The sequence below is a fragment of the Podarcis raffonei genome, chromosome 11, assembly GCF_027172205.1.
Source record: "Podarcis raffonei isolate rPodRaf1 chromosome 11, rPodRaf1.pri, whole genome shotgun sequence".
NCBI lineage: Eukaryota > Metazoa > Chordata > Lepidosauria > Squamata > Lacertidae > Podarcis > Podarcis raffonei.
In genome coordinates this window covers 60,353,670-60,381,376 of record NC_070612.1, presented here as the reverse complement: position 1 = coordinate 60,381,376, position 27,707 = coordinate 60,353,670, and the positions used below count along the sequence as shown (strand labels likewise).

General features: G+C 42.1%; 1 protein-coding gene across 2 annotated transcripts in view; it reads right to left on the bottom strand.

Annotated features, from left to right (window-relative positions):
- Positions 1-5,615: 5,615 nt before the first annotated feature.
- LOC128423750 (transducin-like enhancer protein 1) overlaps positions 5,616-27,707 on the bottom strand; it is an 80,274-nt gene continuing 58,182 nt past the window's right edge. For both annotated transcript variants that reach the window (XM_053409263.1, XM_053409264.1), the window contains exons 11-20: positions 26,928-27,080; positions 25,858-26,002; positions 24,638-24,828; positions 21,889-21,965; positions 16,991-17,240; positions 14,216-14,463; positions 8,091-8,238; positions 7,293-7,443; positions 6,537-6,613; positions 5,616-6,254 (exon numbers count right to left, since the gene is read on the bottom strand). In XM_053409263.1, the coding sequence (XP_053265238.1) occupies positions 6,147-6,254; positions 6,537-6,613; positions 7,293-7,443; positions 8,091-8,238; positions 14,216-14,463; positions 16,991-17,240; positions 21,889-21,965; positions 24,638-24,828; positions 25,858-26,002; positions 26,928-27,080 (1,548 nt within the window). In that variant the 3' untranslated portion in view covers positions 5,616-6,146. The remainder of the gene's footprint in view (positions 6,255-6,536; positions 6,614-7,292; positions 7,444-8,090; positions 8,239-14,215; positions 14,464-16,990; positions 17,241-21,888; positions 21,966-24,637; positions 24,829-25,857; positions 26,003-26,927; positions 27,081-27,707) is intronic.

Here is a 27,707-nt window from a genome sequence, read left to right as displayed (position 1 = left end):
GTGAACCAAGCTGAACCAGTGCCTAGATGCAGTAGTGGGCTGGATGAGGACCAACAGACTGAAACTGAACAAAGTATAGGGTTATAATTGTTAGCAGCCATTGATAGTCTTATCTTTTATGAATTTGTCTAGACCTCCTTTAAAGTCCCCCTAGTTTGTCACTATTACTACATCTTGTGCAGTGAATCCTATAGTCTAACTATATGATTCCTTTTGTTTGTCCTGAACCTTCCAGCATATAGCTTCGTTGGAGAACTTTGGGTTCTAATATTATTCAAGAGAGAGAAAAACGTTTCTATCCACTTTCTCCATATCATACATCAGGTATAGGCAAACTCGGCTCTCCAGACATTTTGAGACTACAGTTCCCACCATCCCTGACCACTGGTCCTGTTAGCTAGGGATGATGGGAGTTGTAGTCCCAAAACATCTGGAGGGCCGTTTGCCTGTGCCTGCCATACATATTTTTAATATACCATTATGATGTCCCGCCAACACTAATCTCTTTTTTTAATAAACTGAAAGTCCCCAGAGGTTGTAAGCTTTCTATGTAGATCATGAGTAACTGATCCATCAAGCTCCCCCGTGCATGGTGTTCTATGTGCCTGTATCTGTATGTGCATTGCAACTTTTTACATGGCAACAGAATCTGCAGTTGGGTGGGTGGGTGACCAGTATGGTAGCAGTCGTCCAGGACTAAACAGTACAATCCTCCAATACATTCTTTCAATGCATGAGTAGACTCAAGACACCATTATGACCCAGAGCCTTGAGTGCTCTTCACTGTGTCTATCAGAGATGGGCAACCAATGGCCCTCCAGATGTTGTCCTATCAGTTCATGATGGCATGGCCAGTGGTGCAGCAGTTACATTTGTGGGGCCACAGGTTAGCCACCCCTGGTATACATGGACCCCCTGTGTAGCAGGCTTCTCCATTTATCTCAATGGGAGAGGAACCATCATTATCTATTCCTTGCTATATATGCACGAAGCTGTCTGCAAGTGGAAGCCTTTTCAGTTTGGGAAGCAGGGGAAGTTTGGAATCAGGGCAACTGATTAACATCTCTTCTGATTACACAGACAGTGCATTGGCAGTGCCTAACTTTTCTTCAATTGAAGCAAGTGACAGAGAGAAATATGCATTTGAAATGGACAAGTAAAATCTTAATGTGCAATTTCTTCAATAATACATGCAGTACATTTGCAAATACTAATTTGACATTAAGGTTACTGTCATATTAAGCAGAAATACATGGCTGATTCATTAGGAGCAAGTAATTGAATGACAGCACTAATATAGAATTTATAAATATTAAAATAGTACATTAATTTTAAACCTAGCTTTGCAGTGAATACTTGGGCCAATAGATAAATTGGATAATTCAGAGAAATTAAGGGGAAGCTTGGAAGTTATCCAAAATATCTTGATGCAGTTAACCAAAAAATAAGAGTTATTAGCTTATCATAATTGCAGCCAATTTTTAAAGTAACAGAGTACTCCGCTGTGGATTGCTGCAAGGAAGTGGAACAAAGCGTGTGAAATGAACAGATGGATTTGATTTTAAACAAATTAAGCCCACTCCCTGGGATGTAACAAGTGATTTTGTAGTTTTCCATGTTATGGGTTAACTTCCCACTGTGACCTTCTCAGACTGCTTGCTAATTTTTTTCCTTGTCATTAAGCACAATCCTTGAAGGAGTACAAGGGCTTACTACTTCCCGTTGCAAAGCTACCATCTTCAGCCTCTGTGTCCAGAAGGCCTGCTTCCTAAAAGATCAAGCTCACATACAGCAAAATGAACACGCCTGTGATCACAGAGTTTTCTATACAAGACAAGAGTTCAAAGTAGGCAATCCATCTCGTGTGAACTGGCCTTGGGAGCACATGGAAAGCTCAGACACAATCAATTCAGTAATTAAGTTGTGAAACAATCTATTATCTTCAGCCATAGTACATTCTCAGTTGTTGTTTTTTAAATGAGATAAAGTTGATCACACCCCTTACTTAGGAAGGTTGATAACAGCTTACTATTTCTATCCCCCCAATTTCTTTGGAATTGGGATGGGAGACCTCTCCATGTTGGAATACCATAAGCATAACCCAGAGCTGCACCTACTTCATGTGTGCATAACTTTCATTTGATAATCCACATCGATCATAGGAAGAGAGGACACATATTAAAAACAGTTGCCCTAATATAGGGGTAGGGAACATTTGTGTCTTCAGACCCAGAAACCTCCCCCTTAAATAAATTCACACTTGACTCGAATTTTGGTTTTGATTTTTGGCAGAATTTAGGCCACAACTTTATTGATTACAGAAAGTGACTGGTTGCATAGGCTCTGGTTCAACTAGCTCCCTGCCATGCAGGTAGTGCTGGCTCAGGGTTCCAGCACAGGTCAGTCAAGGGTGAACACCTGGATAAGCGGAAAGCGGGGAACGGGATACCTCCCCCATCCAAATGTCCCCCTGGACAGGGCACAACCCCCTCTCAGGGGTTGACCAAACCATCGAGTCCCTGGATTCCTTTAACGGAATACCCTTCACATAGGGATAGCAAGAGCGTTCTCCCATCCCTATCACCTGAACCAGAGCCTATCCGCAACCATACAAGTTGTGACAATTTGTTACGCGGCAGGCGAAACCCAAATGGCACCAGCCAATCAGCCAAGTGGGGAAAATTCCTGCCGTGCCACTGTCCCAATGACAGGTGACACACAACTGCATAGCAAGGTCAATCGCACAAATCCCTAAAATTAGGGAGAGGTAGGTGGGTGTTCTGAATGCACGCGCCGAAAGAGGAAGCTCCGGGTGACGTGCATGGGTATAAATAGGTCCCTCAAACCATTTGTACTGCATCCCATTGGCCAGATTGCACCCAGCTACGAGGGACCTACCAATCGGGTGTTGTGGCTGACCAGTTGTACCCACCCACAACACAGGGTGTCGGTTTTCCAGGTCTCACCGCAATACATGCCCTCTTTAAGGGAGGACCCGATTTATCAGCCTAAAGGCTGCATTCACTCATGGTAACCTTTCAGGGGCCACTTAGCAATGATGGGGATGGTCAGAAATATACACCTCTCCATCCAGGCTAGTAAGAGGTATGATACCATAGTTCAAAGGTGCATTCCTGCCTGGTAAACTAGCAAGAGGATGGTGAAAAGCAGGCCCAGGCAGGGTATGGATGCTTTTAGCCCCACAACTGGAGCTTCCCCATTCCTGCCTAACAGGTGGCTGGTGCTATTGGAGATTCTGGTGCCAACCAGGTACACCAACATTTAACAAAACATGATTAAAGTAACAGGTCTCTGTGCTATGTGTGCATCTCTGTTTCATGGCCATTATTTTATTTATTTACAGTATTTCTACCCTAGGTTTTTATGACACCTCATCAAGGCAGCTAACAATCAATAAAAAGATACAAATAAAGCAATAAACACCCCAGCAATAAAAACCAAAAGCTACTCAAGTCAGAAACAGCCACAGATTAAAAACAGCACCTTTTAAAAGCTCACTGAAATCTAACAGCCTTCCCTGTCCTTTGAAAGGTGAGAATCCAGGCAGACCTCTCAGAGGAGACTGCTCTAAATTCCAGTCTCTTGTGTCACCTGCCAAATATCAGACAGTAGAGAACTGTGTAAAGTGGATCATGGTGTCTGGGCAACTTTGTAGAGGTAAAGGAAATTCTTGGTATTCTCTGGTCCCAAGCCACCAAGGGTTTTATAGGTCAAGACCAGTACTGTAAATTGTACCTGGAAACAGCTAGGTAACTAGTGTTTATCTACGTGATGCAAAAAAAGCATAATACTACCAGCAGTCTCTACACTACAAGGAAAATGGGGAAAGTTTTAGCCTTAAACTGAAAATTACAGAGGAGAATCAGCCTCCTGGTGTCAACTATTAGTGGTTGCTGTGAATCTACTTCAGGAGGGTCAGACAGCATGTACACAAACTCATCTGAGAATGTGATAGACAGAATATATATTTTTTTAAAAAAGGATAGCCAATTCATTGCATATTATGCTAAGCCTCATAACGGTATCTTTCTGGACCAAGCCATCAAAATAAAGTGTTGCTGAAAGATCAGAGTAAGAACACCTGGAATTCTGTGACAATTTGTATTGCCACAAGAAACCCAAATTCTGCAACAATTATGAATTATTCAAATTGGGCACTCTATATATTCACTTAATCTGCCTAAGCACTCGTTTACCAGCAGCCATATCCATTCCCAATTTCTGGGGAAAATAGGGTTCTGTGTATATGCACATTCCTGCTTTTATGTATCCTGAGAGCCAGAGACATCACACTTACAAAACACACGCCATTGACTCTTTTCTAAGCCTTTAAGCACCTTGGTTTGCAAAACTTTCTGAAAAGCGAAGAAACCATGAAGTCCAAGAACAGTAGGGTGATGGGAGAAAGATGACCCAAATGGATTAAGCCATTAGAAATACTCTTGATACAATACATGACAGGGCTTTGAATGGTTAAAAAGCATAATGTTGGAGCTTTGTGCCCCAGACCCAAATGCTACAACCACACCTGCTCATCCACCCATGTTCATATAGCTGCACATCTGATATGTGCCGATAGGTAGAAAACAATACTAATTTTAAAGGCCATCAAATGAGGCTATTGAGAATAGTTAACATTTTACATTCTGAAATCAGAGTTATATATATTAGGGCTACTACCATTCCATACTGCTATAAAATGGATTCGGTAGAATGAGCATATAAATTGAAAAGAAAACTAATGTCTCTTTCTAGATGCAAGAAAGGAAATCTGTTTCCAAATAGGAAGCTGTGTCTGTAGTTAAGCCAATGTTGTGTTGATTTGGCTTCCAGGTGACACTTTTGCATCAATGTCGAGAAGCTGGCCAACGCACCAGCAAGCAAACCAGTAGGCAAATGCCCAAGAAAGCTAACCTTCAAAAGCATAAAGAATTCCTTCACTTTCTAAGACTGCAAACCTGTACCACTTTCATAAAAGCAGATAACCTGCAATTGGAAATTAATGTAATTCTTCCCTAAGCCCTTGACTCTTTTCCTTCTTTGAAAGCAATGGAATGGCCCAGAAGGGGCAACGTATAGGACTGCTCTTGTGTGGGGGTTTTTTGCTGCAAAGTAGCAAACTTCCATGGGATACGAACCACAAGCTTGTTTACCATAGCATTTCAATCCTTAAACATTCACTTACAAACATTTTGAATAAACAATTCCTCAAAATTTAAAATGAGATTATTTTCTGAATGTAAAAGTTATTGCTTTTCTGTTTTCTGCAGTACAAATGTGAATTCTGAATCCAATCTGTTTGAAGAAAACTGCTTTTAGTAAAATAAGCCTCAGAGCTCAGCACAGAGTGTTGTATCCAACTAAGTTTTACTCAAAGGAGATGTGCTGAAATTAATGGACTCAGATTTGTCATGCCTCTGAATTTCAATGGATCTTCTCTTGTTAGGACTAGTATTTGATGCACCCGAGAAAGACCTTATCAAATATTGCAAAAACTCTACTCTAGCTTGTTACAAAATTTAGACCATAAAATGATTTTTTTTAAAAAAAAATGACTTAAGGGGCATTGGGGTAGAGAGAGAAAAAAGAGACCATTTATTGATACTAAAGCCTTTACTGTATTAAACCAAATATATTTACAATTTATACAAATGTTTGATCTTCAACAAAAAATACAAAAACCCATATCCCAAGAGGCAAAACCAGGAAACAAGTTTATCCAAGATATCACTGCTCTACACAAGACAAGAATGCAGGTGGAATTGCAAGTGCTGAAACATAATCCCGCATATTCAAGCAATGAGCATGATTTTTATGAGGTCATAAAGAGGGGGGGAAACCAACCCAAAGGCTTCAACAATCTTCAGCAGACTCTGCTTTTAAAATCCATCAAAACTATGCTACATTAATCCATTTTGCCTTCTTGCTTCACATCGATCCAGGAGCTGGATACCAAAATGCTGCCTTCTGTTTAATACATGTTGAATAGCTTTGTGTGACATTGTGGAAATCAAGTTCTTCCTCTTTTTTTCTTTTTTTTAATTAAGAAAGGTAAAATCTTTCTATGTCTACACATTAAGAATGTTTTGGCCCAGTTCAACTCGTTATGTCTCCAACACAATTTCTCAGTAGATAACTTCATAGACAGTAGCTTTCTTGTCTCCAGAGCCGGTAACTATGTATTTATCATCCACGGAGATATCACAACTAAGTACAGAAGATGACTCTTTGGACTAGAAGAAAAAGAACAGAGTTATAGTATAAATGTACGCAGTATGAGTGTCGGTGTGTCCCTCTTGTTTATTCTTTTCTAGAACATACCAAGTTCTGGTTTAAAAAGTCACTTGTGTTAAGATACATGCACAGAACAGGATAACCCCTTGTCCAATTCCCTGAGCTCTTTGGTGAAAGTGCAAGACACAAATGTTAAGACTGGTAATAATATCTTTGTTCTTACACCTCACCCAACCACCACGAGGTTCAAATCCCTTTCATTGATATGCTGTTCTTCTTACCTGGAATATGCTTGCACCATATGGGGTTCTCCAGGCATTTAGGAGGTTGTCTTTTCCAGTACTTACAAACCATTTGCCTGTAATGGGACCATCAATGAAAACACAGTCAAATAATTGACACCAACAGGCACACTTGCGTGTGTGTTTTTTCATATTCTCTTGTATCTAAAAGCACTTTTATCATATGCCTAAAATGTTCCCCATGTTAACAGCTTTGCAGGTATGGGCGGGCGGTAGGCTGTGAAAGATTGCACAAAGTCACTTTACAGAAAACCAGTATAGTAGCCTACTAAATTCAGCGGCCTGTCATTTTGACAAGCATTTGATGCATGGTTAACCAACACAGAGTGCCTGAAATCAGCCGCAGGGCATCCCCAAGCTCTCCTTATCCAGGACAAATCCACCTTTGTGGATTTATATAAATGATTTAACTAAAAAGGCATAACTAGCTCAGTAAAGCAATGGGCATCATTCAAAACTCTTGATATGCCAACGTTCTATAGCCTCACAACCTAAGCAAACTATGGGCCACCAGCTGCGTATGAAAGCTGCTTTGATGATATTGCGACTTTATAGGCATGAGCTACCTCTCACTAACCTCCTGGGGGAGCTGGTAAGAGGGTGTTACCTTTATTTTCCAGCTGTTAAACCAAAATAAATGAAAGCATTCAGGTGCCTTGCCCTAAGACTTTCAGCTCAGGTGTGATTGGCTTGTAGAAATACTGGTGACTTTGAGCCGTTCTTCTTCCAACTTACCGCAATAAGCAAACTTGAGTGACAGCACACAGCTCTCATGCAGATGAAGCTGGTATTTGTCTGGCTTATTTACATGCAGCACTTCCACATTACTGCTCTCCATTCCCACAGCCAGCCATTCACCAGTGGGGCAGTAGCCAAGGGAAAAAATCTTTAAGAGAGAGAGAAAGAACCCTTTATTTTTCTTGCAAATATTAGCAAGAAAGGAAGGAAACAAGAGACAATAAACTAAGGCTGCAATCATAAACCGCCTACCTGGGAGTAAGCCCCGTTAAATTCAATAGGACTTATTTCTGACTGTGCCATCACAAGTCATTTTGCATCTCTTTTAGAACAAGAAATCATTATTTGAGTCCAAATGGCAGCACTGATTGTTTATTAAACAAGAAGGGTGCATGCTAATTTTGCATTATGGGAAGCAATGGCACACATGCTTTGTCAGTGTCCTGGGGCATTTCCACCTCCTTTGCTTTCACCACCCCATCCCTGGCAAAAATGCCAAACTGCATTCTTAGCAGAGTCCAGTGTTTTAAGATACCGTTTTATTCCAAAGATGTCGGATTACCCCAATGGATGCTTCATTAACAATAACAGCTTTGCTCCACAGTAAATGCTTTGGCTGAAAGCAGCCTGAGACTATACCAGAAGCCTATGTGAATAATAAAAGCAGATGTGGTGCTAATAATTTTGCTAGCATTAACACTCTGACTTCACTCTGAAGTTAATAACCAAGATAAGATGGAAGTTTTTCAGTACACCAGTCAGTGCCTGAAATTTGCAGTAAGGAATACTAGGCACCTGGGATGTGAAGTCATGCTGCTGTAGCTGCCGCCCTTCTCTTAGGTCCCAGGATCTCACAGTGTTGTCCAGGCCTCCCGTCCAGAGCTTGGTACCATCATTAGAAATGTCAATACAGCTGGCTCCATCTGTGTGGCCCTGGAATTGCCTGATAAAACAAACCAGATTGAATAATGATTTCCTGCCAGAACTCAAGGTAAACACTGTTGTGTTGTTAGTTTTGGACTCTCTCTGTGTGTCATCTCCTCCACATCACCTGATGTGTGGCAAGCAGCAACACTGCCCGCCCACCCCAACCTGACATAAAATACCACACTATACAAAAAACTATTTTGCAGGTGCCAAAGCAGATGGAATGTGCCACTAATCGTCTAAACAGGAACTAAGTGAACATTAGCAGAGATTTTGGAAAAGGCAAGTTGACAGTTTGAAAAACTGAAATGTAATTCACGATGACGACACCTGGAAAAAAAAAACTTAACAGGCTCCTAGGCTAAACTCAAAGTACAGAGGACAAATTGCCTCAACAGAGGCAGGCAGTTATTTATAGGCTTTGTTTAAGCTGTGAATCAAGAGCATAAAAAAAAATACTTCAGCTACATAAACACATGCAGGAAGGGATCCAATAAACCTAATCTTTTTGCTCGTGTTGGCTGAGCCTGCAAAATGATGCCCTTGGTAGCAAACAGGTCATGAGCAGCCATCATTATTCAACAATGTTTTACATTTTAAATCTCGGCATTTGGAAATCCCTACTCTTGGTAACAAAGAGTCAGCTCCAGCCTTCCTTAATCCCTAAACTGGAATGTTCTAAGGCGCCTGCCTGCCTTTTACCACCAGCAATTAGCTTCAGCTTCATGCTTTAAAAGCAAAAGAGGAAGGCGCAGAACGACTACCATGGGACACCCTATGAATCAACATGGCATGTCTGGAGTCGTTGGTCTGAAAATTCAAGGAGTTATCAGCTCGTGCTCTCCTTTTATTTTCTCTGACTTTTACCAACACAAGCAAGGGCAAGAAGTGAACCACAACAAATTGGCAACCAATACTTATTGCTCAGGAAGCCTGGCAAGAACTAAGCTGCTCCAGTCACAAGGTCTGCAACAAGAGAGTACGCAGAAGCTCTTTATTCCAGAAGCCTACATTAGGAAATTATGCTGCCTCCTTTGCTCAGGTAAACGACAAGTGAGCAAGTCTACCCCAAGCTTTCTCCATCTCTAGTATAGACATGTGGTCACTTAGAAAGCCCTGTGTGAGCTAGGATCTAAATATGCAGAGTGCTTGAACACTATGATGTCTTCTGTGAAATGCCCTCCCTTCAGAGGTGTAGTTGGGAACCCTCTCAAGAAAGGGATCTAGCTGAGACTTGCTGTGTGGTAATGCAAAGAGACAGCCTTTTTTATGCTGATGCCTTAGCTTTGGCGCTCTCTACCCTCTTGAGATACCACTGGCACTGTCCTTACTGAGATTCTGATAACAATTGAAGCTATTTGCCCAGACCTTTGTTGGGGTTTAGTGCCAGGATGGACCTGGCTTTCTTAAATCATAATTTTATTATAGGGATGTGGAATGTGTGGCCTTACAGGGATTGGTGAGCTATAACTCCCATTTTTCTCAACCAATGGCTATGTTGGATGGGGCTGATGGGCACTGGAGTCCAACAAGCTATGGAGGGCAACAGGTTCACCATCTTTGTTATGCTGTGTTCATGAACTTGTGTTTTAAACTGCAACCCTCTCTCTAGAACTGTATTTACAATGAAGAGTAGGCAGAAAGTATTTTAAAGATATAAATGTCCCTTTATTTGCCCATGCTTTTGCTGGTTGCTAGGCTGTAGGTTCAGGCTGGAAGTATCAGATCTGCTCTGCAGCTATAAGGTGGACATTTTAACTGTGGTGTTTTAGCTGCTCCCATTGATTTATGAATTAATCTGATGGTTTAGGTTTAGTTTTTATGATACATAACTTACACATGTGGTCCAATGAAAGGCAGGGTAGATTTTCAAAAGACATAGATTGATACATACATAAAAATGCCCAGTTATTCTCTATCTAGAGCTCACCATCCAACAATTACCTTGGATTATTGTCCAAGAAAGCTCCATCTATCTATCTTCTCTTGCATGAACTCAGCCAACTAACACAATATGATTGTGGTCCTATAGTGGCATTAGAGGTCAGTATGAAGGAAGTTAGTCATGATCTATGTGTGCCACTAACTTGGCACAGCACTTGCACACCTCTTCCTAGAAAGTGCAAGTACGTGTAAGACTATTCAAACAACAGTGGATGTGAGCAGAAAGAACTACAAAGCCACTCCTGGAAGTCATTTCAGACATTGCTTTTATCTCCATGCATCTTAAAAGTCAATTTGGCAAGGCTCATGTGTCTGACCATTCCAAAGTTAAATATATGGGAGTCTTGAACAGTGTGTTTTTCACACCTCTTTTCTCTGTTCTCGAAAGTAACATTTATAAAGTGATTGTGTAATGCTGTGATTTATCCTTCCAGTGAACAAGCCTCACTGTCTGACAACAACGTTCACTTACTGAAAAGGTCTGGTCCACTATGCAATTAGCACAGTAAAGAAAGAATGAAAACCAGTTGGTGCACAATTTTGGATTGCTGAGAGCAAAGCTAAGACAAACACAGATATCAAGCGCAAATGTGTTGCTCTTTAGACACAAGGCAGAATTCCTCTCATGGGCCACTCCACAACACCTCATGGATCACACACAAGCAGAAACTGCAATTAGGCATATAATCGCCATCCAGATAATATAAGCATTTTTTAAATAAAGAACATGAACTAACACTGAGTATATGTCTTAGCAAGGGAGTGCTTCGTTGTAGTTTTAGAAGCAAGATATTCAGCTGATCACAGTTTCCAGGAGTCAGGATTTAGGATTTCAGTACCCTGAAAAGCTCTTTGCCCTTTTCCATTACTAGCAAAAAGCGGGGGGTGGGGGGAGGAAATAAGTGGAGGCATGGAAAGCTGCTTGATTTGTATAAAGGCGACAGAGGTGGCAAGTTTTGGATTTACTTGAATTTTGAACTACCTTGCTGTAGAATTTTGACATTTTCTTTAAGTGCCATGTTCACACAGCCCACAGATGACTCATTCAGCCTGTAAGTGTCCAGAAATGCTAAGTAGCCAAACTCTGATGCTTTAAATAGCCACTCATTAGTATCAAGACAGGTGCAAATGTCGGCTGTGCTTGCTGAGATTTATTGTGGGCTGCTGCCAATTGAGTTGAGATGTATGAAAAGTTGGTCTTGTGGTCCACCAAACACTGTCATATTATAAAGCTATTTTGAGCAGTTAAAAGTCACTGCCTTGCCAAGACATTCACATTGAGGTGTGCGTACACATTCATTCTTTAATCCTGAAGGCCTGAAAGGAAATTACTTATGTGGACATTATGTTAATCACACTCCCTACCTTCCAAACCTGGAAGTGTTAGAGACTTCGAAAAGAAAAGTCACTTAGCCTCTGGGGGGCTGGTGAGAGAAGGCTGATTAGCTGCCAAAAACATACTAGGAAAAGAACACACTGGATTTGTGAGCTAATTTCTAATTTTTATTTATCTTTTAGTTAAATAGAAGATTTAAGAGCTGCCTTGTGCATTTGTACCTATACTGTCAATAGCTTTGGGATAGCTCAACATTAGTATAAGCATTAAACGGGCGTTGTTGTTTTAAAAAATACTGGTTACTGGCGGCAAAAGGTACTTAATGCCAAGAGACTGAAGCTGCAAACCACAAAGTTTCGGTTAGCTGGCTTCTACCTACAGCAGAAATGCTGAGGCCTTTTTCAAAGATATCCAGCTGGACAGTGTAAGACTTATATCCTTGAATTCACACCAGAGGAACTGGAATAGTTTCTGAAAGAGTTCTGAAGTAGAAATGACCATGTTGAAAGATGGCTTGAGCTCAGCTATTAGCAGATGCCAGCAGCACACAGCTAACTGGAGCTACGTGCATTCTTAAGGGATGAGAGCTCTCAAAATGCATCATTTTATTGACTAAAAAAGGGTTTATTTCCTATAGCCAAAGTCAGTACTTTAGTATATGTTTCCTACCTTACTGGATTTTAAAAGGAGTCATTTTAAATTCTCACCATATTCCATGATTATTATTTTTTAAATAGCAAAACAGAACACCAGGAATGTCTCAGTGATGCACAGCAGGAATGTAGCTAGCTGGCAGTGCTGAAGCAGATGAGTTGCCCTGAGGAATATGGAACAGGAAGTGGCATAATGTCCAGGAGGGGAACCAAGAAAGGATATGGGTAGTAGAGCAGTAAGTAGAAATAGGCAAAGGTATTTAGGTGCACCAGGCAGGTAACTTAAAAAAGGTCAGATGGGAGGAACCCAATCTGAAATAGCCCATTAGAAGACAACAAAAGGGGAAGAAATAGCGGGGCAGGGAGTGCCATAATTTCACTATAACATTGTCAACTGTCCCTGATGGAAGCAAATTCAATTGGAAATTATTCAGTCTCTCATTATTTGCAGACATACCAAAGGACTTTTTTTGTTCTTCTTTTCCCCTGATGCATGCTATGCCAAAAGCAATTGAGGGCAACCAGATAACCTGAAAATGAGCTATTAATATTCTGGCCATTCAGCATTTTCAGAGGGGTTTGCAGAGCACACCTGCTGTGCTTTGAGGAAGCAAAGATGGCAAGCAGCCAGTTTTGGGGGGTTTGTCTGTTTCTTTGAAAGCTAGAGATGATGATTTGTGACTACATGTAAATAAACAACATTATCTAAATCGAGGAAAGTGAGTGACTGCTGGAAACATGGTAGATGTTTCCAAATCTCCCATGAGTTTGTATCCTGAATGTGACTGGTCATACTGCCACCGCACACATAACTAGGCTTTTTCCATGCTCTGGAAGAGCGGTTTGTGGAATGTAGGTATAGTGGAGGGGAAAAGGTACTGCACTGCACACTTGGCACTAAAACACAGAAGGATTTGAGGCCAAAGGTAATCTAAATTTTGCACCAAGAAAATCTCAATTCTCAACAAATTATGCAAATGAAGAAATGCTGCATAATTTATTCTACCGTTTTTGCTAGTTTGCATAATTATTTTGATAGGCATGGGGAGCATTGAGCCCATTCCTCTGCTGTTGAGAATCTTGTTCAGGCATTTTTCAGGCTTCTGGGTTTCAGTGTGCATTATTCACACACTTTTGAGTATACACTCACAACCACAAGCACTAGAATCTGGTTATGTAAACAAACAAAAGAAAACCAAGGTTCCCTGGAGGCTGAATTCTCCATCCATATCCAAATCGTGCAGCTTTCCAGAGCTCTCATTGAATTGTAGAATACACACAACCCTGCAAAGGACAGCTTGAAAATACATGTGTTTTGCTTCAGACACATTTACAGATGAGACAGCAGATGAGGGGAAAGTGGTGAACTGATTCAGCAAGGAAAATGGCTAAGCACGTGTATGAACTTCTGAGCTAGGTGCAAAGGAAACAAGAAAGGAGGGCATCGCGACAGGACCCTTCCTGGCTTGCTAGTTGCCGTACAAAGGGAGATTCAGAAGCACAGCCTCCTGATTGCTGGAAGTAATTAGAATTTTATGTCTGGTGACCTCTGGAGTCATTGAGGGGGCAGCGGCATTTCCTCCATCTCTGCTGGCTGCCCTTTCCCCCAAACCACTTCTCTGGCTATGATAGGCTTCTGTAGCCACAATGGGTGTATTTGGTAGAGTTCTTGGCATTTGATGGCCTCAGGACATCTCTAATGCACTAGTTTCTCCCTGAAAGGCTACAACTGCCCTATCTTATGAGCTCAGTTCAACTGAAATGGAACAGAATACAAGTGGTTGGTGACGGTGGCAGTGATGGTGGGATCCAGCAGAAGGAATGGGTAGGGCAACAAGAACAAGAAGTAGAAGAAAACCCGATTTGTCTCCAAACCCAGACAAATTTCATAGATCTCTTAGGAAAATCTTGCTGATTTGCCCCAATGGCCAGCCCACTCTGAACTGCTAATTTAGGCAATTTAGCACTTTCAGTCATGACAGTGTAATACTGCTGCATGGTAACTGCACATACAAAAGGGGGGGAAATGGAAGGAAATTGGCTGAAAAGCAGCAACTAACCTGACCAGAGTCTGATTGTGCAGATCCCAGACTGCAATGTTCCCATCGCTACAGCAGGAGAAGCAGACCTTGGAATCAGGGCTGATTGCCAGAGCATAGCAGGCAGGAGCCGAGGACGTCAACTCTGCTTTTATACGCGGAGTTGGAGCTGCCAGGTCCCAAATGGATAACGTGCTGGCTTCCCCGCCAACAATCAGGGTGCATCCGTCGGGGAGCAATTTACATGATCGAATGTAGTTATCTCTGTTCTGTGGAGGTACAAATCTCAATGACATTAATATACATTCTCTGCAATAATGCCAATGGTAATGTTTTCATCCGATAGCCAGACTTTAAGCACTGTAAGTTCTGAAGCTGAACCTCACTGGCCTGGCCTGGACAATCATTCAAAGTTGCATTAGCTTCAGGGCTGAGCACTCTTCCTTTCACCCTGCACTGGCTTTGGCATGAAGGTCTTGTTTTGTATTAAGTCAGAGCTCCCTGTTATGTCCTAGCCAAGGAACTCTTGAGTTAATGTTGTCAGCTAACACAAACCAGGGTAATAAGCCAGGATCATATCATCCTTCAGCTCAGAAGGAGAACTCCAGCTTAATACAAAGCAGGATTTTCGCGAACACTCCGCACCCCCTTCATAAACCATGGTTTATGTAGCTCTGCACAATCATCTGAACAGGACATATAATTTCCAACCCACACATGTCACTGCTAGTCCTGTCTTCTACTGTTCACATCTAAGCAGAGACAGCAGTTAAGAAAATTCAGTGAATTTCTCTCTTGAAAGCATAACTCTTTATATTGTTTTCAATATGAGCGATGGCAATTCTGGCATCTTATTGCACACTAAATATAGCAAAAAGAACCCGATCCAAGATAAGTGTTTGTTTGTTTTCTAACAGTGTGGTGCAGTGCTAAAGAAATCACTTTGGACAAAATCAGTGTGCCCCCAGTGGTTACGGAAGCTCTCTTTGATAATTAATATCCAAAGTTCCTAAAAACACCTGTTGCTGAAAAGCTTGGGGTGGGGGACTCAAGGAATGGAAAACCCCAGGCTCCAGCTATTTCAGGTTTTAGTCCATAAATGCAGCAGTTGTCATTATGCTCATTTTCAGTAGTCACATTAAGAGTGGTAAAAATTCTGAAGCAGCCAAGAGGATAAAACTAGTAACAAATCATGCAGTGCTAGTAAGGAGAAAGCAATTATTTTTGTGTTTGTTTGTGCTACAGTTCCCTTAATTCAACAGAGCAAAATTCTGTCATGGCAAGAGACTGTTCTTTTCTGACATAGATATTTGGTGTCAGGTAATATTGTGGCAGTAGAAAAAGACACATTAAAGGGACAGTAAGTATAGGACTTGGCTTGAACACCCCCATTAAAAACTACCATCAACATTACTGTTCTCATAGAGCTTCATGGAGTCAGGTTCAATTCTCTGGTTCTGTTAGCAGAAGCCCATGCAAAGACTCCCACTAGGGCTGTTTCCCCCTTCCCCTGTGCAACCCCCCCCCAAAAAAAAATCAGGAGAAGCTCCAGAACAGCATGCAAAGAGGAAGAACAGTCTTCAACCATGGAGCCTCCAACACAATAGTGTTCCAAAATGCACCTTGGGAGTAAGGCCTTTTTATAATATATTTATCAACCTTATGAAAAGTTCCTAAAATATTAACGATAAAAGTTAAGTATTTGGTACAAATGCCACATTTGTTAAACCACTCCATCACCATTTTACATCTGGCAAACAGTTCACCCAAGATCAGCCTGAGCAATCCTTAACAAAATCAGAGTTAAACTCTGGATTTGCTGCCCCATAAGTTTCACTTCTTCACTGCCCGCTTTCTGGGGGTACAAAATTGTAAAGGCTGCAAAATGGGTGCCAAAATCAGCAAGGGAAAATGAAGCAGCTGTAGAAGATGGGCACTGGTTCTTGCAAGAGCAAGAAACCAGTTCTATCTGCCATTGCCATGTACAGTGGTACCTCGCAAGACGAATGCCTCGGAAGACGAAAAACTCGCAAGACGAAAGAGTTTTTCGTTTTTTGAGTTGCTTCGCAAGACGATTTCCCCTATGGTCTTGCTTCGCAAGACAAAAACGTCTTGCGAGTTTGTTTCCTTTTTTTAAAAAACCGCTAGAAGAGGTGCAGTTGCGACTGACCGTGCTTCGCAAGACGAAAAACCGCGCAAGACGAAAAGACTCACAGAACGAATTAATTTCGTCTTGCGAGGCACCACTGTAGAAGCAAAGCAGAGATAGGGAACCTTTCTTTGCCTGAAACTGCTTGTTCTTCGGGGCAAACTTCAGGGGGCTACCTGGGCAGGGCCAAAGGCCAGAGTGGGTGAAACAATAAATGTAAATTTTATGTTTGTTCAGTAGGCTTGTTTATACACCCACCCTTACCTCTCTGAGCTCCAACTAAGAAAGCAAGGTTCAGGGCCCAACAGGTATTTGATCCTTGCCTTGGTTTCTCTACAGCTCCATTGTTTAGCTTTTATTACTTACTGTTTAAAACATTTAACTTTCATTTTTTACTTAGGGATCCTTTTAGGGCAGTGGTTCTCAACCTGTGGGTCCCCAGATGTTGTTGGACTACAACTCCCATCATCCCTGAGCTCTGGCCTTGCTAGCTAGGAGTGATGGGAGTTGTAGTTCAACAACATCTGAGGACCCACAGGTTGAGAAAGGCTGTTTTAGGGGGTTCAGATGTTAGCCAATGACCTAGTTAAATTCACCAGGTTCCTATATTTCAATACTGGACTCCAGTTTCTATAGGATAAACTTACCAGACAGTCCAGCTGAGAAACAGGACTCTTGTTGCCAGGCTGGCTGATATCCCAGACTTTGACACATCCCTTCCCACCAGTGTACACGTGCCTTGTTGGGTTGCTGATGGTGACGGCACACACCACTTCCCCGTGATTCAAGGTGTTGATCTGGCGAGCGTGCCGTGGTATTCCTGGTCCAATGAGAGCATCTGGGGGGAAAGGAACTGGCTGCATCTGACCATCTGCAGTAACGTGAAATGAGTATGCTCTGTTTGGGATGCAAAGAAGAAGGTGGGAAGGGAAGCCCCAGGTCACATAGCTGTCCTATTTCAGTTACTAAGTCATAACTGTGTACCAGTTCACACTTGCAAGCAGGGTAGATGTTGTGGAGCAGCTCAAAGAAAGCTCACCACTTGTGCAATGCCGGTGACGTGCCTTCTTTCCACACAACTGCCACCTGGCTTGGGAAATAGCCACGTGGGCACAGTTTTGATGCAATGTTGTATTTGCAAAGTGAAAATGTTATTTTTAGTTCCTTGCCTCTCCCAGCAATTCACACATATCAATTCCTGAGTGCAAAACGCAAATCAACATGAGCAGATGCCTAAATTTATCTGGAGAAATGCTGTCGTGACCTTCCAAGGTTCAGCATCTACCGGGCATGCAGAAGATCCCTGGGCTCAACCTCTGGCATCTCTAGGTAAGGCTGGGAATGTACCTTGCCTGAAGCCCTGGAGAGGCTCTGTCAGTCTGTGTAAACAACACGAAGCTAGATGGACCAGTAGTTTGAGGCAGTAGACGGCAGCTTCCCATGCTCTTGTGATCAGATCGATTGAATCATGGCTTCAGTGCTTAAAGATTACTTATCGTGGCCCTACAACATCTCCCCTGCCCCCTGAAAAAGGTCCTTGGCCATTCAGTGATTCACAGCAGATGCCAACACTAGATGATTTATAGGAAGGCATGGCTATTCAAGGGAGAGAGGGAGGAATCAATGCATTCACTTGCTTAGAGGCCCGAAGCACATCACATGAACCAAGGGAAGTAAAATAGGAAATAAAGTGCTCTCCTCATCCACCTCGTACTTTCACTTACTGCTAGTTACCCATTTGCTAGATTCTCTGTAGGGCTTAAAATATTGATTATGCAATTTAGTTAGTCTGCGCTCCCTTTTTTAAAAAAACAGAAGAAACTCAGCCAGGGACCTATCACCATCAACATATAACCGAAATTAGTTTCCCTCTCTCAACACGCTGCCCAAAGACTTTTGAACTGCCTGGTCAAGTAAGACACATTGGCCCCATTCAGACCTAACAATTGCAGTTTAATCCATGGCCTATTAGACAGAAGGAGTGGTGGGCTATGCACTCCCTCCTCCACAGTGGCACTGAAGCTGGGCACATAAAGGGATGAGAAGAGAGGGAGTGAAGATAGAGTGCCTGAGCACAAATCTCATTCTCAGTCTATGGTGTGTGGGGTCACACTAATAAACTATGGTTCATTAGACCAATATTGTTATATCAGAAGATCAACATGACCACATACCATTTTCACTATCCAGATATGCACAAGTTAGGAAGCTGTGGGATCACACTGATTACTACTTTGTATGGAGGTGAAATTACAAAAGGCTGCACCAGAATAAACCACAACTACAAGTAGACGGAAAGATGGAAATAAACTAGAAGCTTAGAAGGAAACTCTTTTGGAAAGAAAATAGGCTACAGTCTTGATGTCTAAAAGGCAGTCTGGGATCTCTTGCATGAAAAATAATTTGGGAAGCAGTACCTCAAAGAACAAAAGAACAGTGATATGAGCTGGAAAAAATGTAAGTGCTTTAATTTTCCATGTTCATTACTAATGATAAATAGATGCCAACTGAAAATTGAATGCTAGGCAAGCTTGAACAGTTTCAAAGTTTTTAGCTTTGCTTACTAAATAAAAGTAAAATAAACATGCTAAACTAGAGCACTCTCTAGGGCATCAGTAACTTTTCTAATGTGAACTGTACATGTTCCATGCAAAGAATATTATGCAAATTAGCCTAATTTGCACTGCAAATTTTTCTGGTTCAAAATTTCTCCAGGAAACCCACACCACTGTATAGAAGGACACCTAACTTTTTAGGTCAGCTTACAATTGGCCAAAGCCACTACGACTCTTATCCTATGCATTTTTTACCTTTACCGTTCTATGCATGCTGTCTTGGAAGTTTCACTGTGTACAAGGATTACTATATAAAACGGCAAGCAGTAGAAAGGAGACTATATTTTTGAAAAGAAGCTTACAGTATGTTTGGATGTTAATGATCCCCATGCTTCTAGCATTTGCATACATCATTAATGCCCAAAGTCAACCTCAGGATTTTAAAGACAAGTAGCCTTTAACAAGGGCCAGGCTATTTTAAAAAAAGTTGTGGGCCTTACATTCTGTTAACATGTTGTCAGGTGGTAGAGGAGAAACAGGAAGCACGTTGTCCAGAGGGAGTTCTTTCAATAGCAGCAGAATGGAAAACAAGAGTGTGCTCCTAAGAGGCTGATTTCTTTTTAAAAAACAGCAACCAATTCTATTCTAATTGTCATCAGCTTGTACAAAAATGCTATTTTCAGGAAAGACAGAACTAGCACACAAGGCTTTAAAACAAACCCAAACATAAGGCAACACACAACTTGCTCTGGGTATGAAATAATAGAGCACCAGTCAGCTGAGACACGGAGGGAGTTGCAGTTATTTGTTTGGGAGGGGAATGGAAATCTCCCCCCTACGAAGAAGAGGATACACAGCAAGGATGCTGCATCCCATTTACAAAATAAATTCAATGTGACATCTCGATTTGTGTGCCTGAAAGAAGCAAGCTTTTCAGACTGAAGCTGAAAACTCTCCTGCTGTCAATATGAATCTGTGGCAGACGGTGCATTATCTGTACTCCTACACCAGAAATTTTCAATAGACTTATCTATCACAGATAAGGATATGCCATCAGAAAGTTGCTATGGGTAACTGAAGGCATCCCGCTGCCTTGGGGTGATCAGGCGTAGCGTCAGCCTCGTTTCAAAGGCAAATAATGAAAGGAGATCAGCTCAGCACCTAGGATTTTCAAAGTTTATCTTGTCTATTTATATAGTACGCACAGGCTAAGATGGAAGCTGCGTCCAGCAAAGAGAAAGAGAGAAAGAGAGGGGAGGGGAGTAGAACTAGGTATTATGGAGTATTGTTTTTAAATAAATTCTAAGAAACATGGGCCAAACAATAACAGCCACTGGGTTATTGAACTGTTCAGGACACCAAAGGTCCTTAGCTTCATATTGCTGTTGGTTTTAGTTTTTTAGCACCGGACATTTTGCAAGCATGCAATTTAAACAATCACAACAAATTATCCTGGTCCATTAGGGCAAGAGGGGCACTGCCCACCCTAAAGCCTCAAAGCCTCTCTGCTCTGTACATTCATATTTGATACAGTACCTCACATTACAAGACACTCTGGACATGCTTCATCTCCTGTGCTGGCCAATCACATCTCTGGGCGGCACAGCCAATCACAATCACCTCTATGCCCCATTCCTGTCTCCAGGAGTGGAGAATTTCAATGGGAGTACCAGGGAACCCCTCTGAACCTCCATGTTGATTTTGTTTCTTGGGGAATTAACTCTTGTCAATCCAAGTCCCTCAGAAACACCCTGGCAGTGCCCCAGCGTTGGGGCAGAGCTAGCGGGAGCCTCCCCACCCAATCAGGTGCATGTCTTTGCAAGCCTGTGTTCCATCCAATCCAATCCAAATTCAGGATATTGCCAGATATAAGACTTTTTATTCCCCCCCCCCTATTTATCAGCATTATGCTTATATCCATTCCACCTCTCCTCCGAGGAGCTGAAAGTAGCATACATGGGTCGTCTTTCGCCTCATGCTTTCCTCACAGTAGCCCTATGAAGCAGTTTAGGCTGAGAGACAATGACTGGTGCAACGTCACACAGGGAGTTTCACGGCTGATTTTAACCCTTGGCTCCCAGGTCTCAGCCCACTTTATATCTCTCCATTCCACATTTGGGGTGGTGAGGAATGCACAATAGTTCCCCATAGATCTGTTCCCCTGTTAACAATCCTGTGTGGCACTTTTAAGATGAACCAATTCAGGCTGCAATCCTATGCATACCTATCAGGGAGCGAAGACATGGAATCCAGTGTTGTTTACTTCTAAGAAATGCATAGCTTCTTTGGCATGAACCCACACAAGAAATTGAAAATTTAGTGAAGTACTATTTCTAAGACTATAATGTCAAAGTGTCCACAGTAGCATTGCAAGGGATGGGGATGGGGAGAAACCCCAACAACCTGGCTATTCCTCTAGGTCTAGTGGGCATCAGCTGCCACTGCTCTGAATAACCACACAGGCCAGAAAATAAAGAAGTAGAAGCTCTCAAAATCTACATGCAAAAGCCACGAATGGCGTGGAATGCACAGCCATGTTTCCATGCAAGTGAGAAGTACAGATTCCCATTTTAACGATTCCTAAAAATTAAATAAATCTTCAGATCATATTAAAATTAGAAACAGGAATTCCTATCTTCACAGGAGAGGTTTTCAGATTAAAAACAAATCAAAACAAGGACATATTTTCTTTATTCCACCCAAGTACTAAATTCTTCCGCAGCAGTCTGGTGAGGCAAAGTTCTAGGAAAAGAGAAGCACATCTTGCCAATTGCTTCTAACATGCCAACGAAATGGCATGCACTAGTAATAAAAACAGTATGAAAATGCTATTGGTGATTGTATTTTGAACATCCTTATCAGCAGCTGGCTGTAACCTTTCTGGAAAATTCCACGTACCTTCCCCTGTGGAACTGTCATGTGTTGACAAAAGGTAAACAGAATGAGCTCTGGCTGATTTAGACTTAGTTATGCTGTCAGACATTACTTACGGTTTTCCTCCAGGGATTCCAGTCAGATTTGGAGGGATGCCGGGTACTCTCATATGAGGAGGAGGATCAAATCCAACCTGATAATGAGCAAATAGATGCCTCAGAACTCGCTGACCATTTAGAAAACACACTTTCCACATTGGCTGCACCAGAACAAAAAGCATTTGCATTCCATAGCCACTGAGCATGCTCAGCCTTCGCTGGGCTGTTCTGCAAATCTCCTGCCCCTCCTTCTGTTTTTGTTTTTGTTTTGTGCAAACTTGCTTATACTTCTCCCTTCTGCATGGCTGCTGCCATTTTGGCTACATAAGCAATGGCTCTCACAGCATGAAGCTCAAGAAAGACATGCATTGATTTTATACCTCATGTGAATGTAACAATGAAATGGCTTGTTCAAAACCCAAGTTAACCAGACGTGTGGGCCTGTTTATCACTGGCCAAGGCAAATAGGTGCTAAATTATATTTGTACATGCCTCATTTTGTGGTAGACAAATCATGCATACAACAAAGTACATCGAAGCCTTGATCAACTTTACTGTATTGATTTTATCTGCAGTAAATATCAACACTTTTGAATTTATAATTCCTTTGTAGTGATGGAAGAGAATGTGGATTTTTGTTATAAACAAAACAATTTAATAATGAATGATATTGGGCACCACAAAAAGTAAGTGTGTGTGTTCAAAGGTTATGGACAAGACATAAGTCTAAAGCATGTTTCTGAAGGCCTTGAAAAACCACATATTGGCTTCATTTGGACATAATGGGAGATCTGTAGTGAGTTTGGAACATTTGTGCTTCCCCTTCCTCCTCTGGTGTGGCATGAGGTGTTTGGAAGCTTTCTCTTTTTCTAGACTTAACTGCAGTTTGCTATGTCATCCGAACCTTGACCAACAGTGGTTGATAGTCAGTTGAAGCAAGCCAATGTCTAGTCAAAGTTTATGACAGAGGACACCAATCAAATGCCTGTGAGTGCCATTGTGCTCAAGGCAACTTCCAGAGGTGTCCCAGACTATTCTTCTTCTTCTTCTTCTTCTTCTTCTTCTTCTTCTTCTTCTTCTTCTTATTATTATTATTATTATTATTAGTGGTGCTGTGGTCTAAACCACTGGGCCTACAGCTTGTCAGTTGGAAGGTCGGTGGTTCGAATCCCCATGATGGGGTGAGCTCCCGTTGTTCGGTCCCAGCTCCTGCCAACCTAGCAGTTTGAAAGCACATCAAAGTGCAAGTAGATAAATAGGTACTGTTCTGGCAGGAAGGTAAACGGCGTTCCCGTGCATTGCTCTGGTTTTGCCAGAAGCAGCTTAGTCATGCTGGCCACATGACCCGGAAAAACTGTCTGTGGACAAACATTGGCTCCCTCGGCCAGTAAAGCGAGATGAGCGCCACAACCGCAGAGTCATTTGCAACTGGACTTAACTGTCAGGGGTCCTTTACCTTTACCTTTTTACTACTACTACTACTACTACTACTAAAAATAAGTCTCTAACCCTCGTAGAAAGCAGGTTATGGGGCAAAATGTGCAGGTACCGTCTAAGTGATTTCTGTGAAAGGAGAGTGGTATAGCTGTATTGTATACTTTTCCTGGAACTGAGGGACGTTCTCTGTTATTATCAGACGGCAACAGAATCAGTGTGCATGTAAGTGAGAAATCAGCTGACACACAGCTGGCTTACCATGGTAAACCTAAGGTTGCTGGGGGGATAACTGTCTCTCTAATTTTGTGTTATACCATGCTCCACATGGGAGCCATTTCGTGTTATGCCACACCCTTTCTATGGTAGCAATTTTGTGGCTGCTGCTTCCAGCACACTCTCAAAATTAAAAATGCATCCATTAGTCCAAAAGAGTTGGCATTCCCTGGTTTATGAAGTCCACTTGTTTCAACTAACCACAATCAAGATTAACCACAGTTTAAGGTTTGGATGATAGCTGAGGAAGCAGAATCTTTCCATCTCCGTCATGGCTGTGATGGAGGAGCCCAGGATGGAGCTCTTGAGCCGAAGATTCGCACACTCTCATAAAAACTAAACTACAGTTTAATGCTGCACCTGAACTTGCCACAATTTCACACAAATCTCACTACATGATGAAATTGATCCACATACTGAGGAATTTGGAAGACTAGGGTCTCAAAAAGCCAAGACAATATGTGGTGGATGTGAGCTTCTATGATATATCACTTCCATTACAGAACAGTCTACAAGGAGGAGGACCCTCTATTTCAGGGATGGGGAAGCTGTTGCCTTCCATGTATTTGTTGGACTACAACTCCCATCATCTCTGATGGCTGGAGCTAATGGGAGCTGAACAACTTCTGGAGAGCTACAGGTTTCCCATCTTTGCTCTATTTCAATGATACAAAAACAGAAACAGAAAAATAAAATCCTGTATGCAACAAAATGAATGTCAGATACTCACTAAGTGTATATATCTTCTTCCCCAGGAGAATAATCAAGTGCTCAGCAAACCAATGAAACAATTTTATGGTTTCAAGCTACCTTTTAATGGAGCAAGGCAATGAAGGCTGCTTTCAAAAACTAGACAGCATGCATAAATAGGACAGATACACCCTTCACTTTTTTAAATAAGGGGGAAAGTAGTTTCAGCTGCTCCTGCCATGAGCCACACAGCAGAGCAGTAAAGTCTCTGGTGCTGTTATATCCCAAGAGCTTGACAATGCCAAATGTTGCATACGGGTTTCTCTCTGTGAGCCCTGTCCCCACCCAGTTCAGTTTGCAAGCCTACCATAGGGGATCGCCCATAGGCAACCACAGCGGCTGCGGCTGCAGCAGCACTCATTTGCGGGGACATGTTGTGTAGGCTGGCATAGGCTGCTCCTGGGCTGGTCAGCTCTCCATTCATGCCACCATGTGGTACCATTCCAAAGGGAGAAGGGTATGGTCCGGGAACAGCAAGAGGTGTCCTCAAGCCAGCAGCTGCAGTACAATAAGAAAACATATTGATGCTCAGGACAGTTTCCTTTGTCATCCCTCTTCACAGAAAGCAACAGGCACCCTGGAATTCGACATGGGTGCTTCTTCTACAAAATCCAAACTATTGTGTCCACAGCGCTAGCTATAATCCAAACTGTGCTTAAGATCATCTCCAAATTGCAGCTGTGCAGACCAGAACCTGCATATTTATGGATTCCAGAAACATGGGAGCAGAGGGGGCTGTAGCCCTCACCCCAAGGTTGGCCAGGGTAGTGGTGCCTAAGCCGTGTCCCCAGCAATGATCGGGGGGCGGAGGAGATGGCTGCTATAGTAAAAGGAGACTGACAGGTAGAAGTGAGGGGAGGGTACAGCCTCCTTCTTCTCTGAAGCAAATAATATGCGTTAGAGTGTTCCATAGCTGAATTCCGTTAAGTGCTCTATAATTTTAACTTTGATCAATTACTAGTTCTCAAAAAAAATTATTATAGAACTGTGCATACGATTGTGATAAACCCATTTCAGCAATACTGAATGTGACAGCTTTTAACATTTGCCCATTAAAGAAGCAGATGTAAAGAGGCACATGAAAATGTAGATAATATTCATCACATCCTGACTGCCTGCAGCACTCTCTCTCACACTCCCCACACCCCATGAGAAACACCTCCAGAGGTCGCTGGGCATATTTCTTTCGAGACTGGGCATAATTTATAACATTTGGTGCTGCAACCGACTGCAGTTAGCACACAGATGCACATGGTGCTGTTCTGTGTTTGTCATTATGCGCACTTCAACAAACATTAGCTTTCTCAGTCTCAAATATGGGATAATAGTTTCAGAAAGGAACTAGCACTTGGAATAATGATCAGAAATTCAAACTATGTTAGTATTTCAGAAGGCAGCAGCATGCAAACACATCAGAAACAGAGAGAGAGAGAGAGACAAGCTAGGGGAGCTATTAACACATAATTCTTCTTGATAATGATTATAAGTATTCATGAAGGAAACAACATCAAAAGAGGTTTGTGTTACCTGCTTGGTTGACCAGAGGGTCCATTGATGGAGGTTTGCCAAGGCCTGGACGAAGGCCTGGAGTGGCACTGGTTCCTGGGGTTGGCACATCACTTCGTGGGGTTGGTGTGCTGGACTTCAGAACCGGTGTGCTGCCCTTTTCATGCTGGTATCAAGAAACACTGCTTTTTATCCAGGCCATGTTACACAATTGATCACAACAGCAACTGAGACGCTGAGTGCTAACTGCCTAATTCTCTAGACTTATTTTCCTAAATTCCAAGGAACATTAGCAGCATTTATGCTGTACGTGAAATCATTGATATAAATCAAGATTCCAATTTGAAAATTCACATTACCTGTATAGCATACTAACTGGTTGCCATAACAATAAAAACGTAATGGTTTGCAACTAAATAGAGGTTCGGGCCGAAAAGTGATATATAAATAAAACATAAGAGATATAAATAAAACATAACATAACATTTAGAAAATCTAGGAGAATACTCACAAAAAAATCTAAAAAGAAATCAATGCTGCTTTGTCTGGTCGGGAGTCAAAATATTCATACATTTGGTTAACTGATCAGTTCAAATAATTGAAAGGTATTAAATTAGTTTACAACATCACCCATGTACAGAAGGGTCAATGGATGATGCTAATGACAGAAGATGACACTTCTTAGATCCTAATGCCTAAAATGTGTGTCTAAACATTGAATACTTTCTCAGATTAATCCAAACGTCCTAGAGACAAATGTGTGTTTGACAATCTGTTGAGAGCTGCAGCCTAGAAAACTTAACTGTTTTGACTTTCAACAAATTAATTTGACAGAATTGCAATCCATATCTCAGTGAACTGAAAGGGCAAAATTCTCACTGATCTTGAGAGAGCTGGATTTAAACAAGTGTTTGATTAGAGGGCATTTCATTTATTATTTGCACAACCACCTTATGTTTTCTTAGGTGGTGGCTCACTCCCCCAATCTAACACCACCCCCTGACATGTACCATTTATACGTGAAGCTGAAATAGATAATTATTAGGCATCCAAATATACAACAGTGGTCAGGCCAGAGGGGTAACACTCACCAAACCGATTTCTTTGGATTTCATGGAAGTAGAACTTCCAGATGAGGCAGTGGATGCTGGGCTGCTAGAGGCATCTTTCTTCAAGAGGCGGTTCTTGTCTATGCCGTTCTCACGTGGTGAATGAGCAGGACTTGCCCGTGGAGATGAAGGGTCCTGGATGGTTTGCAGGCAGGGCAAAGGCAACAGCAAGCACATCATTAAAAAGTTCCTGATACAGGGCTGCCTTCAGATGGCTTCTAAAAGTTGTATACAGTGGTACCTCAGGTTAAGTACTTAATTCATTCCGGAGGTCCGTACTTAACCTGAAACTGTTCTTAACCTGAAGCACCACTTTAGCTAATGGGGCCTCCTGCTGCTGCCACGCCACTGGAGCACGATTTCTGTTCTCATCCTGAAGCAAAGTTCTTAACCTGAAGCACTATTTCTGAGTTAGCATAGTCTGTAACCTGAAGCGTATGTAACTTGAAGCGTATGTAACCCGAGGTACCACTGTAGTTATTTAGCTCCTTGACATCTGATGGGAAGTTGTTCTACAAAGAGGACACCCCTACCAAGAAGGCCCTCTGTCTAATACCCTGTAGCTTCACTTCTCACAGTGAGGGAACCGCCAGAAGGCCCTCAGATTAGGAACTCAAAAGCATCCATGACTTGTGGTGAAAGTATTCTGGCCTCTGCATGGAAAATCACTACTATTGTGCCTCACTCCCCTGGGCTTATCCAAGAGACCAGTGACCACAGGGACGACTACTGTAGCTCAGATATTCAACCAGAGATAAGTAA